This window comes from Neoarius graeffei, chromosome 3 (assembly GCF_027579695.1).
Source record: "Neoarius graeffei isolate fNeoGra1 chromosome 3, fNeoGra1.pri, whole genome shotgun sequence".
Classification (NCBI taxonomy): domain Eukaryota; kingdom Metazoa; phylum Chordata; class Actinopteri; order Siluriformes; family Ariidae; genus Neoarius; species Neoarius graeffei.
The window spans coordinates 54,726,492-54,748,073 of record NC_083571.1 but is presented as its reverse complement, the minus strand read 5'-3'; the positions used below and the strand labels follow the sequence as shown (position 1 = coordinate 54,748,073).

The 21,582-nt window shown below is 42.1% G+C and overlaps 1 protein-coding gene across 1 annotated transcript in view; it reads left to right on the top strand.

Moving 5' to 3' along the window:
- The window catches only part of LOC132882575 (phospholipid-transporting ATPase ABCA1-like), a 340,951-nt gene that overhangs the window by 218,922 nt on the left and 100,447 nt on the right, over positions 1-21,582 (top strand). Inside the window, exons 31-35 of the mRNA XM_060915668.1 lie at positions 4,581-4,773; positions 12,555-12,649; positions 14,688-14,793; positions 15,478-15,552; positions 16,065-16,231. Coding sequence (XP_060771651.1) covers positions 4,581-4,773; positions 12,555-12,649; positions 14,688-14,793; positions 15,478-15,552; positions 16,065-16,231 — 636 coding nt within the window. The remainder of the gene's footprint in view (positions 1-4,580; positions 4,774-12,554; positions 12,650-14,687; positions 14,794-15,477; positions 15,553-16,064; positions 16,232-21,582) is intronic.

Sequence of the window (21,582 nt, the reverse complement as noted above, 5' to 3'; positions counted from 1 at the left end):
GACTCGATGCTTCTACCATTCAATCAGGGCACTAAAGCAATCCTGACGCTTGTACCTGACACTTGTGATGCCTGTACCATACATTCAGGTTAATGCTTCAGTCTCCAATCTTGTACTATTCACTCAATTACCTGACTCAAACGTCACGCCTTCAAGTTTGCACCATCCACTAAAGTAACTGACTTGGTTTTGACGCTTGTACCATCCATTCAGGTACCTGAAACACTTTACTAAGGTCCCTGACTCAGGCTCAGTGCAATACTATCCAAGTATCTGACTCTGATTTGATGCCTCTAGCATTCAATCATGTACCTAAAGGCTAATTTATACTTCTATGCAGTAGGTATAGCATAGCTGCGTAACCGATGCTGTAGCCTTCACTGTAGCCTGACCTGCACCTCTCCAGAAATGTAACTACATGTCTCTACAACAACTGTGATTGATCCACTTGGTGGCATCGCATTACCTCCTACGCAGTTCTGGCTGCTCCTTTTTCTCCACAAAAATCAGAAATGTACCATCAAAATATTTAAATAATATTGGCTGGCTTTGAGTGGTATATTGGATATATTCCATTCAGCTAGCACGATACTGAACGAGTCGAAGACAAGTTCAATATCATGCTAACTGAATGGAATATATCTGATAGACCACAAAAAAGCCAGCCAATATTATTATTATTATTATCCACTCTCTTCATATCAGCATTCTCGAAGGCCAACGCGAGTTTACCCGCGACTCAGTGCTGTTAGCACGGCAGTCCAGTTACCTTCTAGCTGGTGTAATGTTAGCGAAGGCCAGTGCTAGCGCAGGTTAATGCTAGCACAGTCAAGCCGAATATGATTATTATTTTCCCGATGTAATTTACATAGTTACTTTGAAAATCAACATTGACAACTACATACAAAAGAGCGACCTGGCAGCCAAAATTTTCTCAAAATCTTCCACTTTTAATGAAGCAAACCTTGCGGCCATGTTTGTTTACACATTGTCACAGTCACTCGCTAGTGCGGAAGTTTTACATCTCTGATGTGTCTCTTTTCCAGTTTTTCGATGTCTGTTGGCATATTTTTCTCTTGTTAATATATGTGAAAAATATATAATGAAGTTTTGGTAGCCTTTCGGGTGTTCAATGTGTCTTTGGTTTCAGTTTTCAGTTTATTTATTCAGTGCTTAAACCTAGCACTGGATTAGCCTCATCTTCTCTCTCTCCCGGCCGACAAAGAAATGATTGTGCACATGCACAGTAGAAAAGTTTTGTCATTGGATTTTCGCATGAGCTCCGATGTGTGACATCGTGTTGTCTTGACAGCGTGCAATATTATAACAATATTGCACGCTCATTCTCCATTGGGGAGAGTGGCATAATGCATGGAGGATAAGTGATATGATAAAAATATTGCATGTCATCAATAAACCCACTAGAAGGGAACAGAATACATGTTTTTATTCCATGGAAAAAGTGGCCGGTATGTATAATAATGTGTGATGTTGCATAAATATATAAAGTGTGAAGCTCTGTCGTGGCTTTTGTTAATTTTAACAGACAGTTTAATCCTGTATCTAGTCCTGTGAATTTAAACACTAGTTATACTGAAGTGTTTTGAGCCACTCATACTGCTGAATACTTCATATTTCACCCTGCACGAGCATCAATGACATACCTACAGCATAGATTCTACACAGAAGTACAAATCAGCCTCAACTCAAACTTGATTCTCGCTCATGCCATTTCAATACCAGAGTCAATACTAATGCTTGTACCATCCATTCAGAATTAATATGACAGCAATCTCCTGAGCTTAAAATAGATTCCAAGCACAGTCAGAGCCAAATTAACATACAGAGGACATCTCAATTCTGTATAATATCTGGGGAGAACTGTGTTCTGCACTCTTACCACTGTAAGCAGACTGTCCCTTGATCTACTTAATTATGCACAGCACTTTGCAACTTTCTGTCACAAGCTGCATATCAGCTTGTAGGCAGCTATCTCACTGGACACCAAAATGCTACTCAAAGGGGAGTTAATAATCAGTGACGTGAGGAGCAAATTAATTAAAATATTCTACTTTCCCTGCAGCCTTGTCTATAATTTAGCTCCAACAGCACTATTTCTAGGATGAATATGAAGGATGATGTTGCATCCTTGATGTGTGTGGCATGGTGGTGGCATGGTTAGCACTGTCAGCTCATAGCAAGAAGGTTCTGGGTTTGAACCTCGTGGCTAATGTTTGCCTTTCTGTGTGGAGTTTGCATGGTCTCCCCATGCCTGTATGGGTTGTCTCTGGTTTCCAGGTTTTATAAAAATCACCATTTTATGGGTTGAAAATGGCTCAGAACACCATCTAGTGGTTAAAATCACCCTAAACCTAGACTCATTGGTATTTCTCTACGTCATGAAATTTATCTAAAAAAAAAGAAGAAAAGTCAACAACCTCCTTGACCCCTTTTTCAACAACTTCTTACCCCCCTTCATGTCATCCCCACCCCCTCTCAGCCCCTCCTCACTCCCCCTCTCAGCCCCTCCTATTCCCTCTCTCAGCCTCTTGCTCACTTTTCAGCATTTTTCAAAATTATACAATGGGTGGAGTTAGACTCAGAGCTGGGGTGAAGTTACACTTTAAAGGAACAGTCCACCGTACTTCCATAATGAAATATGCTCTTATCTGAATTGAGACGAGCTGCTCCGTACCTGTCCGAGCTTTGCGCGACCTCCCAGTCAGTCAGACGCGCTGTCACTCCTGTTAGCAATGTAGCTAGGTTCAGTATGGCCAATGGTATTTTTTGGGGCTGTAGTTAGATGCGACCAAACTCTTCCGCGTTTTTCCTGTTTACATAGGTTTATATGACCAGTGATATGAAACAAGTTCAGTTACACAAATTGAAACGTAGCGATTTTCTATGCTATGGAAAGTCCGCACTATAATGACAGGCGTACTAACACCTTCTGCGCGCTTCGGCAGCGCATTGATATCTGAGCTCCGTATCAATGCGCTGCCGAAGCACGCAGAAGGTGTTAGTACGCCTGTCATTATAGTGCGGACTTTCCATAGCATAGAAAATCGCTACGTTTCAATTTGTGTAACTGAACTTGTTTCATATCACTGGTCATATAAACCTATGTAAACAGGAAAAACGCGGAAGAGTTTGGTCGCATCTAACTACAGCCCCAAAAAATACCATTGGCCATACTGAGCCTAGCTACATTGCTAACAGGAGTGACAGCGCGTCTGACTGCGTCTGACTGACTGGGAGGTCGCGCAAAGCTCGGACAGGTACGGAGCAGCTCGTCTCAATTCAGATAAGAGCATATTTCATTATGGAAGTACGGTGGACTGTTCCTTTAAGTGTTCTAAAAAAAATGCTTTAACCAGCATTTCCTTTTGAATAAACTAAGGTGAAGACAACTTTAATTTAAAATTCCTGGGAAGCTTGAAGTGTCTTTTTGGAGCATTTTTGGAGGTTTTTAAAGAAAGGGGTTTAATCTAACCAAGCTTTTGTGATAAAGAACATCCTCTAGACCATCAAAGAAGAAAATCTGGACCAAGAGTACAGATTTTTTGGCATGGTGGTGTAGTGGGTAGCACTGTCACCTCACAGCAAGAAGGTTCTGGGTTTGAGCCCAGTGGCCGACGGGGGCCTTTCTGCATGGAGTTTGCATGTTCTCCCCGTGTCTGTGTGGGTTTCCTCCGGGTGCTCCAGTTTCCCCCACAGTCCAAAGACATGCAGGTTAGGCTAATTGGTGGCTCTAAATTGATCGTAGGTGTGAATGTGAGTGTGAATGGTTTTGTCTATGTGTCAGCCCTGCGATGACCTGGCGAATTGTCCAGGGTGTACCCCGCCTCTCGCCCATAGTCAGCTGGGATAGGTTCCAGCTTGCCTGCGACCCTGTACAGGATAAGCGGTTACAGATAATGGATGGATGGATGGGTGGATGGATGGATGGATGGATGGATGGATGGAGTACAGGTTTGATCATCTATCAATAAATGAAATGGCTTTTGAGCTGGAAGACCTTGACCATGCCACACAGTGTAATCACAGTTCCCCACAGCTTTTTTTTTCCAACTATAAGTTTTCAGTCCATTGTGGGAGATAATTTTCCTGTTCATAAATCCTGTCTGTCACCTGGTTAACAGAAGCTCTTCCCCATTGGTTGTATAAAATCATTACATTTTGATCTCAGCAAGAATTTGCACCAGGAAGGATAAGGAATAACATTTCACTGGAGCTTAAATCCCTTCCTTAACTGCTGGAGCATTTAGATTTGATTTCGAGACTCAATTTTCATTAATATATAAAATATGAATGGTTTGTCTTTCTATATATTAATCAAGTAATTCTTAGACACGTGTTCCCCAGATTAGTAAGATCATCATATACTAATTTGCTAATTGTTCCAAGCCCAGTCATGTTTTAGTTACCAACAACTTGATGATACTCTTAGTACCTTTTAAAACACTTTTTAAAAAAAATATTGACTAGAATTTGATTTTGTTTTTAAATCGTATTTTATTGCAATCTGTACTGAAGTGTGACTCTGGTTTCTGGTTCTGGTTTGCCTGTTCCCCTCTCAGTAAATACCCATGCACTCCTTTGGGAGCGACAGACTGGTTCACTCCTTCGGTAGACCCCGTCATCCTTGAGATCTTTAAGAATGGAAACTGGAGCATGCAGAATCCATCTCCAGATTGCCAGTGCAGCACTCCCAAACGCAAAATCATGCTGCCAGACTGCCCTCCTGGTGCTGGAGGATTACCACCACCCCAGGTTAGTTATGTACAATCTGGCAACCTCTGTTTGGAGGAATGAAATGCAACTCTGTGTCATGAAAGTGCAACACCACTGAATGGAAATTGATCTTTAGAAGGTTGGTAGTTGATGGATGTTAATGTAATGCTGATGTTTCTTTGAGACAATTGTTTTTGGCCTTTAATCATGACCATTGCTGTAGGATGATCAGTATTGGTGCTTTGTGGCAATTTCATGGTGAATGTCAGGTTGGTCTCTTCTCAGCCTTAAAATGTACATAGTGCTACATTTACCACAAAATATAGTGAATATATTTATACCTCAGTGCTGTCGATTGCTCGAATCTGATTTGGCTAAGACATATTCAGCTTGTTTCGCAGACGAGCTAGATAATCAAATTTAAGAACTATGTGTCATCATTGGTATGATGAAGGTTTCTGTGAGGACATATTTATTGAACATTTATGGAAGAAGTGTCCGGTGTCAGGGCTTTGTACAGTAACAGTCAGGATGTTTTCCACTACAGCAAAGTCTTCAGGACAGAGGACGACTCAGTGGTTGCTTTGTTTTGTCTAATTAGCTTCAAGAAAGAGGAAAATGAAAGGGTGGTGAGGGAATAACTATCCTATGGACACAAGTGTTTTACTGGGAAATTTTTCATACGAGCTACATCCAGGATATGGAGAACCAAAACCGTGACAAATGTCTGTCACTTGTGAGGAAATCAATGAATTGTTTTGATAAATTTGCATACTTTTTGTTTGTGAATGTGTCTATATAATAAAAAGAACATCACACTTTAGCTTGAAGATATAAAGTTTATCTTTTCGTGTTGTAAAACTTGCATTTTTCATATGAAATACATTGCTGACCTGAGTGACACATTTCCTGATATTTCACTCCAATGATGTCACTCCCAGTGTTTTCACACTGACTAAATGCGCATTGTCAACATGGTGAACCGGTTCAAAATTAAAATTATTTTGATTAACTTTCATAATTTTTTGTGAATGTGTCTATATAATATCTTCTTCTTCTTCTTTTGGCTGCTCCCGATTAGGGGTCGCCACAGCGGATCTTTCGTCTCCATTGCTCCCTGTCTTCCGCATCCTTCTCTCCCACACCTGCCACTTTCATGTCCTCTCTCACCACATCCATGTATCTCCTCCTTGGCCTTCCTCGTTTTCTTGTGCCTGGCAGCTCCATCCTCAACATTCTCCTTCCCACATGCTCTGCATCTCTTCTCAGGATGTGCCCATACCGTCTCAGTCTCATCTCTCTTAGCTTAATTCCCAAGCTCTCCACATGTGCTGCCCCTCTGATATGCGCGTTCCTTATCCTGTCCAACCTTGTCACTCCCATCACAAACCTTAATATCCTCAACTCCGCCACCTCCAACTTTGCCTCTTGTCTCTTAATAGACACGTTTCTCTTAATATGTGGAATGAAAAGAGAAATGTGTCTATATAATATAAAGAACATTCATATCTTTGCACAACCATGTAATATCATTTTATATATATATATATATATATATATATATATATATATATATATATATATATGAGAGAGAGACACACACACAAAACAAGTGCGTGGGTTTTGTGTGCTGTCAATCATGCCCTTGCACACCAAGTCTGAATTTTCAAATGAAATATTCACACAAAATCACACAGGTCATTAAATACATGTTTTTATTCATCTTTACACACCAAGAATAAAATTTAGTACAATGAAAATTTTGTACTATATAAAGTTTACTGGATTTAGTTATACCGTACATGACTAGGTCCTCAGACATCCCACAACCTTAAATGTAACTATAAACAGATAAAAAGTACTGGTTGACATAACATTCATTAATAAATACAAATGAGGAACCAATCACTTCTGGGGAAAAAAATATTCCTATTTATCTCTATGCAGTGATATCACAATGAAAGAGACATAGCTTATTTGATTCAGAAGCTGTCAAATCACATCATTGCAGGATCCCAGTCCCAATACACACCCCTGTAGAGTTTAGTTTCGGCCCAAAGCACTTTATCCATCACTAATCTTTCACAACTGCCCCAGATTAACAAGATCCTGGAGATTTAGATTTGGCAAAACTCCTGGACCAAGCATGCTGAATGGACCAACGAAAAGCCAAACCTCTCATTTTGAGTGCTAATGTAAAATATGATTTTTTTTCACTTAAATGATTAAGATGCTTAGCTAAAGCCTTCAGAGACCCATGTGTTTTTGATCCTATGGTATTTTATTCACTAATGGAACATCAGAAGGTCTTGACAGGAAATGTTTACATCATTTGTTTCAGTCATCTGAAAATATGTCACATTGCACCAGACAATTTGTTCTGCTTATAATTTGTTCTGCTACAACATTGCATAGCAATATATCAGGGTGCACACTTTGAGTCAGAGTCCTCAGAACCCTCTCTTTGAATTACATATATATCATTTCATGATAACTCCAACATGGAACATCACACAGAATTTTCCCCACTGTTCATTTTGAAGATTTTAAAAAGACACGGTGACACATCCGTCAGCCGGAAGCGTGTGCTGAGCAGGCTATAAACCTTTAGCTGCATTAGAATTGCAATGCTAATGATCTCTCGAGTGTAAATATAGTGAAGTTTCCTTTCTCACACCAAACCAGTTTATTTTTGCTTTGTTGCTTTGGCACAAGGGAGCAGGATGTACAATTGAGCGCGCGCGCGCACACACACACACACACACACACACACACACACACACAGAGTTGACCCAGTTTGCAAGCCTAGTCTTAACTCAAGTCATTGATCTATGACGAAAGAATGTCATACCAAAACAGGAGTGAATTAACTACTCTGCGGTTAACGCTCTGCTTTAGTAATTGAGTTATGAGTTCAAATCCCAGGACTGCCAAAACACCACTGTTGGGTTCTTAAGCAAGACTCCTTAACCCTCAACTACTTAAAGCTGCTATTGGTTCCTGCTGCATAAAATAATGCTGCACTCCTCGATCACCATCTGGCCAAGACTGAATAAATTTGTCTTTCCTATGCCTCATGAGCATTACTACAGATTTAATTAAGCCACACACACAAAGAAGAAAAAAAAACTGTTGATTGTGGTTTGATTGCTAGGCAAATGCTCATGCTAATTCAAATGATCTCAATGAATAATGCCTGCTCGCATGATCAGCTTTTGCTTACTTTGATTACAGTTACCGTAATTGTCTGAGAGTGTTAGGACTCCATTTCTGTTGCTCATTTTGAGGAGCTGCTTGGGTCATTTTAAGCTGTTAGGATCCATCTAGAAGCTTTGGTTTATTCAGTAAGGTGTGAATTTATTCTGGTGGAAGGAGGATGAATAATGGATGAGGATAGTCATGTGTAGATAATTCAACATGCTCAATATTGGTCACTTGAAAGGAATGTGACAAGATAAGTTTTGACCCATTGGAATGGCAGCATGAGGACATGTGTCATTTATAGTTTCTGAACAAGTCAGACATTTCTGAAAGAGAAGCTATGTATCCTCCTCAAAGAATGCCATTCATTCATCTTCAATAACCAGTTTATTCTGGTCAGGGTCACAGTGGATTTGGAGCCTATCCAAGGAACACTGGGTGCATGCCAATCACCTTTGACTCCTCGGGTGGTGGGAAGAAACCAAAGAACCTGGAGGAAACCCATACAGATGCAGGGAGGACCTGAGAAACTCCACATAGACAGTAACCTGAGCTGCGCTCTCAAAGAATGCAATTATAGAATCTGTTCATTTTACTATCCATCCATCCATCCATCCATCCATCCATTATCAATATCACTTATCCTTCAGGATCATGGGTGAGGCAATCCCAGCCAATCCCAGCTGACTTTGGTGAGAGGTGGGCATGTACACCCTGGGCAAGTTGCCAATCTCAGGGCTAACACAGACACGAGCAATCATTCACACTCCTGACAGTGGATTGCTAACTCTAAAATTTCCCTAGGTGTGAATAAACACCATGATGGGCCATCAAGAGTGAATTCCTACTTCACTCCCAGTGTTCATGGGATATGTTCTGGAACCACCATGCCCATGACCAGGATAAAACATGCACCAAAGATGAATGAATCATGAACATAACTAAATAACACACAGTTCAACATCCGGGCGCATCTGCAGCCCAGATGTTGAACGGTGTGCTGTCGGACTTCGTCCATATTATCTGCCTAGGGAGTTTTCTAATGTCATCATGGTGGCGGTTTATGTTCCCCCCTCTGCAAACCTGAATATTGCTTGTGACATTATTTACTCTGCAATAGCCCGGCTACAGACTCAACACCTGAGTGCATTTATTGCTATCTCAGGTGACTTTAATCATGTTAATTTGGACAAAACACTTCCCACTTCCACCCAATTTGTGAACTGTCCTACCAGAGAGGGAAGAACAATAGACCTGCTGTATACCAATGTTAAAGAGGCTGACAGCTCTTCCCCCCTCACCCCACTGGGCAGGTCAGACCACCCCTGATATGTGCCTCTGGTGAAGAGACTGCCCACCACATCAAAGATGGTGAGGAGATGGACAGACGAGGCCAACGAGACACTGCAGGGATGTTTCAAGGTGATGGACTGGCAGACACTGTGTGAGCCCCACAGAGATGACATTGATGGGCTCACAGAGTGCATCACAGGATACATCAACTTCTGTGTGGACACCATTGTCCCAGCTAGGACTGTCAGCTGTTACCCCAACAACAAGCCGTGGGTAACGAAGGACATCAAAGCCCTCTTAAATGAGAAGAAAAGGGCTTTCAGAGCTGGCAACAAGGAGGAGGTGTGAGGAGTACAGCGTGACCTGGGAGCAACGATTAGGGAGGCCAAGGAAAAGTACAGGAGGAAGTTGGAGTGGAAACTCCAACAGAACAACATGAGAGAGGTGTGGAGTGGAATGAAGACCATCACTGGTTACAAGCAAACCAGCAGTGAAGGAGAGGATGACAATGTGGAAAGGGCGAATGAGCTGAATCTTTATTTCAACAGATTCGATGGCGTGACCCCAACCCACCACCACCACTCTTCTGCGGGATGGCTACAACCACACACTTCACATTCTCTCCCCTCCCCTGCTTCTTCTTGCCCAACCTCATCTCCATTTCAGGATCTTGCTCACACCTCCTCAACAGACCCCCTGGCTGAGTACTCCCCCCTAAAAAAATCTTCATCCCTCCCCCACCCATCACCTCCACACTGATCATCAGCAAGGAGCAAGTGAGAAGACAGCTGAAGAGACTCCATGCAGGAAAATCAGCAGGTCTGGATGGTGTTAGCCCCAGGGCCCTGAAGACCTGTGCCCTCCAGCTAAGTGGAGTACTTCAGCATGTCTTCAACATGAGCCTGGGTCTTCAGAGGGTCCCTGTTCTGTGGAAGACGTCATGCCTCATCCCTGTACTGAAGAAGCTGCATCCTAGTGACCTCAAATACTACAGGCCCATGGCATTGACGTCACACATCATGAAGACCCTAGAGAGACTCATGCTGGAGCAGCTCTGGCCTATGGTCCAACCACTTCTTGACCCCCTTCAGTTCGCCTACCAGCCCCGTCTTGGAGTAGAGGACGCAATCATCTACCTGCTCAACCAAGTCTACGGCCACCTGGACAAGCCAGCCAGCACTGTGAGGATCATGTTTTTTTATTTCTCCAGTGCTTTTGACACCATCCAGCCGGCTCTGCTGGGTGAGAAGTTGACAGTGATGCAGGTGGATGCCCCACTGGTGTCCTGAATTGTGGATTATTTGACTGGTAGACCACAGTACGTGCGCTTGCAGTGCTGTATGTTGGACAGAGTGATCAGCAACACTGGGGCTCTGCAAGGGACTGTCCTTTCTCCTTTCCTTTTCACTCTCTACACCACTGATTTCAGCTACTGCACTGAGAGCTGCCACCTCCAGAAACTTTCTGATGACTCTGCAGTGGTTGGATGTATTACTGGTGGTGATGAGAGTGAGTACAGGACGGTGGTGGACAACTTTGTCACGTGGAGCAGGAAGAACTACGTACAGATCAACGTGACGAAGACGAAAGAACTGGTGGTTGATCTGAAGAGAATCAGGGCTCCGGTGAGCCCTGTTAACATCCAAGGGGTCAGTGTGGACGTGGTGAAGGAATATAAGTACCTGAGGGTGTACTTGGACAATAAACTGGACTGGTCCAAAAATGTGGACACGGCATATAAAAAGGGCCAGAGCTGTCTCTATTTTCTGAGACGGCTGAGGTCCTTCAACATCTGCCAAATGATGCTGCAGATGTTCTATGAGTCTGTGGTGGCCAGTGCCATCCTATACACTGTCATCTACTGGGGCAGCGGCTTGAGGGTGAAGGACATTAACAGACTCAATAAGATCATCAGGAAGGCCGGCCATGTTATAGGCAAGGAATTGGACTCTCTGACAGTGGTGTTGGAGAAGAGGACACTGTCCAAAATAAAGACACTCTTAGACTGTCCTTCCCACCCTCTACATGAGGAGCTGATCAGCCACAGGAGCACGTTCAGTAAACGGCTGATTCTTCCATGCTGCACAACTGAGAGACACGGGAAATCATTCCTACCTGTTGCAGTCAAGCTGTACAATGCCACTGTATAACTGTGGTATACCATCATACCATGTATACTGTATTCTTAACTCAGGTGCAATATATGTATATAGGAATCATGTATAGAATCACTTCATTTTGCTTTTATTTGAGCTTATTTTTTTATTCTTTTTTTAGACAATTTCATCTTCTATTTTCAGACATGTTTATTTCTCTGATTCAGGAGCTTTGTAGCAAATTTGAATTTCCCTCCGGGGATTAATAAAGTAATTCTGATCCTGATTCTGATAAGGGATGATGTGGAAATATGGTGTGGGTGGCTAGGAATGCATAGATGCTGCTCAAATGTGTTAATTAAATCCTAATATCCATGGCAATACTGCCAAAATATAACTTCTCTTCCCTGGAAGCTTAATTGTTGCATGGATGTACCAGTGTTTATAAACAATTAAAAATGATGGTTAATTAGCAAGCTTCCAACTATCGCATACACATCTGCAACACTGTCAGGCTAGATGAGTCTGTTACAAACCTCATCAAAACATATATCTCATCATAGACTCCATGCAGTCTAGCTGGACTGATGGAGAATGAATATCGCACTGTAATGAATGGAGTGAGAGCAGACTGAAACACAGAGGCAATATTCATTTTCCACCATGTCTGTTCACAGAGAATCAGAAACAATTTTCCAATCTCATGCTATTAACGTTGCTCCAGGGTGACGGTGTGTGCTCGAGTTTGCCGAGTGCGGCAGAATAGCAGGCGTGATGCATGTGAACACAAAGGGGCGCGGATGGTCTTAATTATAACAACAGAGAACCAATCAACACTTCTTGCTCATCTGCATATATGAATCTCATTAATCAACTCAAAGGACAACTGAGTCAACAAAGTAAAGTTTTAAGCTGCTTACAGAGTGAATGTGTGTGTGTATGTGCACAGTAAGGAAGGGTGATGAGCCTCTTACTGATCTGTTAATTGCCAATTATGAACCTCACTCCATCACCCTCTGTGCAAATTAGCAATTAAATGATGAGACAATGGATGTATCATCTTCTGGGTTTAACATCTCCACTGCACTTTATCTGTCTGTGTTGGTGTTCCTTTTGCATTTGTCTTCAGGTGCAGAGCAGTGGGGGTGAGCCTCAGCATATGATATAATCAGCATGTGACACTAAAAATGGTCTCTCTGTCTCATTTTCTCTCTCTGTCTCTCCTTGTAGAAAACTCAGAACACCACAGACACCCTGCAGGACCTCACAGGTCGAAATATGACTGACTTCTTGCTCAAGACCTATGCAAAGTCTGGAAAAATACGGTATTAGCATATAATGACCCCATTACCAACCCTCCCAGCATTTATGGTATAACACAAACTTAAATCCCTACAGGCCACATCAGCATCCTTACACCATCACTGGTTCCCATTTCTTTATATATTGGCCACATCTCCATCATCTTCCCTGCAGGCCTAGTCTCTATCCCCACTCCATCTCCATTTCATCCATGAAGACGCCATCTCCAAGCCCTTTGCATTCAGGCAGGCCATACATATCTCTCTCCCTACCCATCCCCACAGGCTCTATCTCTGTCCCTACCCTATGGCTGTATTTACACTATATGGCCAAAAGTATTTGGATACCTGACTATCAGTCCTATATGGGGTCCCTCCCAAAATTGTTGCCACAAAGGAAGCAAAGAATTGTCTTGAATGTCTTTGTATGCCATAGGGTTACAATTAAGATTTCCTTTCACTGGAACTTAGAGGCCTAGCTCAAACCTATTCCAGCATTGCAACCCCACTGTGCACAAACAAAGGTCTACAAATACATTACTTGCCAAGGTTAGTGTGGAAGAACACTAGTGGCTTGCACAAAGCCCTGACCTCAACCCTAACGAACACCTTTGGGATGAATTGGAATAATTGGAACCTTACTAATGCTCTTGTGGCTTAATGGACACAAATCTTTACAGCCATGTTCCAAAATTAAGTGGAAAGCCTTCCCAGATGTGGAGGTTATTATAACAGTAAAGGGAGAAGTAAATGTGGAATGGGATGTTCAACAAGCACATATGGGTGTGATTGGTCAGGTATCCATGTACTTCTGGCCATATAGTGTAGCTCTGTCGCTACTCTATCAATGCAGGCTCCATCTCTGTCCCTAAGTCATCATTCCATGCTACAAATGTGTCCCTTTCCCATTCCTGGTAAATTAATTTTACCAGGTTCCTTCTTTATCCCTACCCCCTCATCACAGGCTTCAGCTCTGTCTCTTCCCCATCCATGCAGGTTCTTACTCTGTCCATACCTCATCCTTGTGGGCTCAATCTCTGTCCCCATATACTATCAATGTGGGCTCCATCTCTGTCCCTACGCCATCATCACAGGCGACAAATTTATCCCTTCCCCATCCCTGCAGGTTCCTTCTTTATCCCTACCCCCTCATCACAGGCTTCAGCTCTGTTTCTTCCCCATCAATGCAGGTTCTTTCTCTGTTCATTCCCCATCCTTGGAGGCTCCATCCTGTGTACCCTCTGTACTGCCCCTTTCAGACTCCATTTTAAACCCTACTCATCATCTTAAGACCACATTTTTGCCCAGTTTCTATTCCTAGCCAATTGCCAAAGGTTCCATCTTGAACCAAACCACATCCACCCAGGCACCATCTTCACTCCTACATCCCTGCAGGACCCATCTTTATTTACATCTAATCTTCACAGGCAGGCCAAATCTCCATCTACAGTATACCCTATTCCTGCGAGGCCCAATCTCTATCCTTGCCTTTTCCTTACATTCCCCATCTTGATCCCCACCTCATCTGAAGACCCCATTTTCCAACCACTCTCTATACCATCCATATAGGCCCACCTCTTACATGCACCATCTGCATCCAGTCTCCACTTTGCATTACTGCAGAGACCATCTCATTCCCTATATCATGCCAAAAATCCTGATTTCCAACTCCATCACATCACTGCAGGCACCATCTCATGGAAGTGCTGCATTCTCTGTTGCCGCTTCCTGTCTGGAAATACAGTGCCAAACATAAGCAGGGACAAAATTATGCTTGATACTTCACACTAGGAAGTTAGAGAGAACAGCTAACAGATCACATATGCATTTAAGTTTTTACATAGTAGAGCTAGTTGAAGATAGGAGAAGATAGATTGGTAGGTGGACCAATTTGTGGAATAATGGAATAGAAAGGCACCCTTCCTACCTTGCCCATCTTTCACCATTAAAAAAAAAATTGTTTTTGTACATTTTATAAATAAGATGACACAGGACATCATACCAAATGCCAAATATGAATGATATTTGGTTAGTTCAGCCCATTAAAATCATGTGTTTTCAGGTATGGAGGGATCTCAGTTGGAGCTATAAACTCTCAGGTCAAACTCAATGAATCTGAGATCATTGTACTTCTTTCAGACCTCAAGACTTTCTTCAACTCATCACAGGTAAGGTATCAGACCCAAATATCAGACAAAACCAGCACTCTTCTCTATTTGCAGAACATATTGGTACCTGATGTTGGTATCATTGGGATTGTTGTATACTGTACCTTGTTATTGTGTCTTTCTGGAAGTAAGTGAATTTGATAAGAACTAGGGAATATCCACCTCTATGGCCAAAAAAAATCAATATCCAGGCTATGTATCTTCCTTCCTTCCTTCCTTCCTTCCTTCCTTCCTTCCTATAACTGAGCATTGTTACAGAAGCAAAATGCAGAGCAATACCTCAGTAGTTCTCTCAAAAGCACTTTCTGATTTCTTTATAAACTGCGTTCATCATGTGGCATAAATTAGAGATAAATGCGTTTTGACACTAATCGAATCTCCAGTTTGAGACAGCCAGTGTGTCTTGAGGCTCTTCAGCCAGAGGTCACTGAATATGTTTATGAGTTATGTATTATTCATAGGTGTGTAAAAGTAAGAGCATCTAGATCTGACTGATTTGTGATGTCCAGTCACACACTGCACCACCTCATGTTCATGCACCTCACCCAGCTCCCAGTGTTCCTCGCATTAGCATTTAAATCACATGTAGCTCTCTCTCTCTCTCTCTCTCTCTCTTTGTGTGTGTGTGTGTGTGTGTGTAGAATTAATGATATTAACCTCTCTCTCTACTGTCTCTCTCCCCAGAACAACATAACTGAGAGGTTCTTCCAGGACTTGGAAATATTACTGGTAGATTTGGGAACGAAGGACAATGTAAAAGTAAGGCACATCATCTTCTTCTTCTGTTTTTCCTCTATGTGGGCAAAGTTAAACAGTTAAAAAGGCCTTTATTGCCTTAGATTTCTCAGTGTTTATAGCCTAAATTACTGCAAATGTGTTACTTCCCTTTCTGGAGATTGGAATATGTTCTGAAGATCACTGAAGTGGCTTGAGCATCCAACACACACACACACACGTGCTCACCGTGGGTGTGTGATGTAGCATTAGAGCGTAGTGGGAGGTCGTGCAGAGCAGACAGAGCAGCACTAATTAGAGCTGCAATGCCAGTGGGGGCTGTGTTCTTCCCTCCCTCCCTCCATCCCTCAGTTTGTCTGGTCAATTAGATGCTTGTTTCTTTTTCTCCTCTTTCACACTGACTGCAGATAATGAGAGAAACACCCAGAGCATTATGGGCAATTTAGTCTTAATGATGAGTAAAGAAGCTTGGATTATTCATTACTATTGATTGTCTTCCTCTTTTCACCTCTTTTCTATGTGTGTTTGTGTGTTAGGTGTGGTTCTATAACCAGGGATGGCATGCAATAGTATCATTCCTGAATGTTGCCACTAATGCCATCCTCAGAGGAAATCTTCCAGCTGGTGTGCAGCCCAAACTGTATGGCATTTCAGCCTTTAATCATCCGCTTAACCTCACCAAACAGCAGCTCACCACCACATTGTGAGTATTCAGCCAATCAGGGCCTTTCATATTGTTTGTATATTTGTTATATAACCGTAATCTCTGTTAATGTTCAGCCAGTCAGATGCTCTAAATGCTAATATCTTTCAGTGAATGTTTTGTCAGGCAGAGGCTCGCTCATATCACACTGTGAGCATTCAACCATTCAGGGGCTCAGGGTATATCACTCTGAGTATTAAGCCAATCGGGATTTACCGTACATTACACTTTCAGTGTGAAGCCATGCATATCTGTCATGATATGATGGTCTGTGACTGCACAGCCAATCAGTATGTCAGTGTGTTGTTCTTTGTGGTTTGAGCCACATGGCTCTGATGGACTGATCTTTAAATCAGAGCTCTCATATATTGCTCTGTGAGTATTCTTATATATTATCAAATGAGCGGAGTTCATCTTCACCAAATTAACAGGGTTTGACCAAATCTGTGGAAATTTGGCCTCTTCATCAGAAAATGTTACATAATCCTGACCTCTCATGCACTGCAATGTGGATATTTCAAATCAGGAGCTCTCAAGTATCACTGTGTAAGAGTGTTTTGTCAAACAGCAGCTGTTATGAGATTATTTATGAATGTTCAGTATTTGTATACACTAATCAACCATAACATTAAAACCACTGACAGGTGAGGTGAATAACACTGATTATCTCATTACAATGGCATCTGTCAAGGGGTGGGATATATTCGGCAGCAAGAGAACAGTCAGTTCTTGAAGTTGATGTGTTGGAAGCAGGAAAAATGGGCAAGCGTAAGGATCTGAGCGACTTTGACGAGGGCCACATTGTAATGGCTGGATGACTGGGTCTGAGCATCTCCAAAATGGCACATCATCTTGTGGGGTGTTCCTGGTATACAGTTGGTTAGTACTTACCAAAAGTGGTCCAAGGAAGGACAACCAGTGACAGGGTCATGGATGTCGAAGGCTCATTGATTCGCATAGGGCACAAAGGCTAGTCCATATGGTCCAATCCCACAGAAAAGTTACTGTAGCACAAACTGCTGAAAAAGTTAATGCTGGCTAAAACAGAAAGGTGTCAGTTTTAACTTTTTCAGCAGTTTGTGCTACAGTAGCTCTTCTGTGGGATTGGATCATATGGCCTAGCCTTCATGCCTCATGCGAATCAGTGAGCCTTCAACATCCATGACCCTGTCACCGGTTGGCCTTCCTTGAACCACTTTTGGTAGGTACTAATCAACTGTATACCAGGAACACCCCACTTCTTCTTTAGTGTTCTACCTGATGGCAGATCTGCTCTGATGGCTTCAGCCACCAAAGTTTCTAGGGAAGAATTATAGTAGTGGTTTCCTGTTGCCTTCTACTGGACTGTTAGAGGTTTTCTCCTCTCAACCATTCATACACACATTCACCTCATGGACAATTTAGAGTAGCCAGTTAGCCTAATTGCATGTCTTTGGATTGTGGGGGGAAAACGGAGCACCCGGAGGAAACCCATACAGACACGGGGAGAACATGCAAACTCCACACAGAAAGGCCCCTGTCGGCCACTGGGCTCAAACCCAGAACCTTCTTGCTGTGAGGCGACAGTGCTAACCACTACACTACCGTGCTGCCCAAACACCCCACAAGATGTGCCATTTTGGAGATGCTCAGAACCAGTTATCTAGCCATCACAATTTGGCTCTTGTGAAAGTTGCTCAGATCCTTACACTTGCCCGTTTTTCCTGCTTTCAACACATCAACTTCAAGAACGGACTGCTCTCTTGTTGCTTAATATATCCCACCCCTTGGGAGGTGCCACTATCATGAGATAATCAATGTTATTCACTTCACCTGTCAGTGGTCATCATGTTATGGCTGATTGGTGTATGTTGCATTATGAGCATGCTCAATAACTTCTCATTCCTTGTTCTCGTGTGTGTGTGTGTGTGTGTGTGTGTGTGTTCTCCACACTGGTTATTAGTTCATTAATGGCTCCTGTTCTTTGCCCGATGTTCAAGGTTACCTCATTGGTGCCTAAATAAAGACGTCTGGCTGTAGAGCATATTAAAGTGTATTAAAGCATAAAACAGTCTTGTGGCCTGATTGCGTCTGGCTTTTTTATGATAAATGCAGTTCCACAGTAGTACAGGGAGCTTATTTAATATAGTTATACCCCTCTAGGTAGTGTCCATGCAGATGTGTGTCTATGTGTGTGTGTGCATGTGCATGCTTTCACACTTAATTGCACCCACCTTGTGAGGGTTTGTTGATGTGAATGAAGATGGATCAGTAGGAATCAGGGGTCAGTGTCAGAGACAAAGACGGAGTACTGAAGCATTGCACGCCCACAGGGCATGCACACACATGCACGCACACACATTTGGTTCTCTGGTTAAGGGTAACTGGCCGTATCCTCTCCTTTTACCTAATGAGAGTTTGGGTAACACTCCCACCATGTATCGACTAATGATGAATAAAACAGCACGGCACCACAATGACCTCCTTCATCTATGTGTGGAGGCATGCATTTATCTCTTTGCAGAGACCAAATACATGACAGTTTGGACCTTGTGAGGAAATGTTACTCTTTCTCATTTGCAGTTCTTAATGAGCTTTAGATGTAGAGTTAGATAGAAATATCCCACAAATGCAGTCATCTGAGTGGGCATGTGTATAGGAATGTTAGAGGAAATGGCAAGAAGTGAGTCAGAAAGCAAAAATCTATCACAGTTCCAGCAGTGGGAGATCGTAACAGACGGAGTGTGAAAGCTGAGGAAGTCAGGCCACATCCTCCTGCAGCTCATTTCCTCTGAATGTAAGAGATGCTTCCATATTCATGAAGGTCTCGTGGGGGGGGGAAGGTTAAAAAAATTGCATTCATATTGATTGATTAACACAAGAGTAGCATACTAACTGAGTTAGGTGTTAATTAGAGATTTGGTATTTCAGTTCAGCTTTATTTCTATGTCACTTTTATTATTTTATTTTATTTTTTTTTTTTCATGAAACAGCTTGACAGAAATCTGGATATAGATTTAGATTTAGCAAGCCAGAGGTGCCAGTGGTAAGGAAGAAACCTTGGGAGGAACCAGACTCAAATAGGAACTCGTCCACTTTGAGGTGACACACCAGATACAGTGAATATATATTCGCTGTAATATATATGTATGTGTGTCATGCCACGGGACTGTGCCAGATGCTCTGTTTTTAAGAATGTGTAGAAACGTCGTTGAAAAGCACCCAATATTTTGCACTGCTTTTGCTGGCTGATCCCGTAGGGGTGCTACTGAGATGATTATTTGTTGATAGTTACTGGATCAGCCAGTGAAAATGGTGCAAAATATCAGGTATATTTTCAATGCCGTTTCTACACATTCTGTAAACAGAGCATCTGGTACAAAAATCCCATGGCGTGACACATATATATGTATAATGAGAGAGCGAGCGAGAGAGAGAGAGGATATTACACAGTTGTGTGAAGATATGAAGTTTATATTTTGAGTAGTGAGTGTATTCATGATCAAGCGAAAAGAACAAGTGAAAATATTTTCATCACGAGAAGATAAACTTCATATTTTCACGGCACCATGTAATGTTCTTTATAATATATGGACACTTCCACAAAAAATACGCAAGTTAATCAAAAGAATTTTTATTTTGAACCGATTTGCCATTTTGACAACGTGTGTCTAGTTCGCTGGGAAACACTGGGAGTGACATCATGGGAGTGAAATATCCAGAATTATTGTACATACAGGACACTTTTTTGATGGAATAAAAACGTGTTCTATTCCCTTCTAGTGGGTTTCATTAATTTGGTTTGATAGTATGCAATATTGTTAGCATATCGCTTAGCCAACGTGTATTACGTCATTCTACCCAATGGAGAATGAGCGTTGAATATGGTTTAGGATATTGCATGGTTGTCAAGACAACATGACATTGCATGTCGGAGATGTGAAACTTCCATGCTAGCAAGCGACTGTGACAATTTGTAAACAAACATGGCCACCAGATTTGCGCCGTTAAATACGGAAGATTTTGAGAGAATTTTGAAAGAGAAAGACGCATTGAACACCCAAAAGGTATGTGTATGTATAATAATAATAATAATAATAATAATGGCTTGTTTTCATGGAATATCAGATATATTCCATTCAGCGAGCATGATAATGAACTCGTCTTCGACTCGTTTGGTATCATGCTCGCTGAATGGATTATATCTGATAGACCACTTCATGCCAGTCAATATTATTTAAATATGTCACTCAGATCTGTGATGTATTTCATATGAAAAATACAAGTTTTTCAACACGAGAAGATAAACTTCATATCTTCAAGCCAACACGTAATGTTCTTTTTATTATATAGACACATTCACAAACAAAAAGTACCCAAATTTATCAAAAACAATTTATCGATTTCTTCGCAAGTGGCATGTAGAGATTTATATCTCAGCTTTGGTTCTCCTTGTCCTGCATGTAGCTCATATGAAAAATACAAGTGGTGTATTTCCCAGTAAAACACTTGTGCTCACATATGTTATTTACCAGCTGGGAGGTCCGTATCGTGAAGTACCATGACCGAGGTCTTGAAAGTACTGAGCGAGGCCCTCTGGGCCGAGGTCAGTATTCAAGGCCGAGTTCATGGTATTTCACCATACAGACCGACCTTAAGCTGGTAAATAATATTTATTTTTTTCTTTACCAAATTCTAACAGAAAACGAGAGCGCCCGAAAGGGAAAACCGAGCTGAGGCGAGCCACCATTCTGAATCCTCATTCACGGCTGTAATGCAAATGGATTCCTCCTCGGTATACAAGTGCACTTCCATGGCAGGAAAAAAAACTACATTTTGCCGCCTATGTAGTCCCCTATTTATACAAAATTGAGTCATTCAGGATTCAGCCATGTTTTTGCTCGGCGTTAGGAACAGTTACAGGTTTTTAGCTTTCTCCTGAAATGTTTTCTTTTATTTCTTCTTCCTCAGGGTAGTAAAACTCGCATTCGCTGTGAAGACTGTCGTTATCGCTATCCATGATGTAAAATTAATGCTATTCTCCTGAGAAATGCGAAAATAAATGTTGACAAAAATTGCTATGATGTTTGTTATTGTTGTGAAAGAGCGAGTTGCCAGAGGTCCGTATCCGGGGTCCGTAACCGGGGTCCATATCATAGGATACAGACCCGCTCGCCAGCCAATCAGAGCGCAGGATTTGATGGAAACCGGACCGCGAAAAAAAAAAACAGTTATTCCCTCACCAGCCTTTCGTTTTCCTCTTTCTTGAAGGTAATTAGACAAAACAAAGCAACCATTGAGCCGTCCTCTGAAGACTTTACTGAAAGGATATTCTGTATGATGAGTGGCAGCTGGTGGTGTTTTTTTTTAGG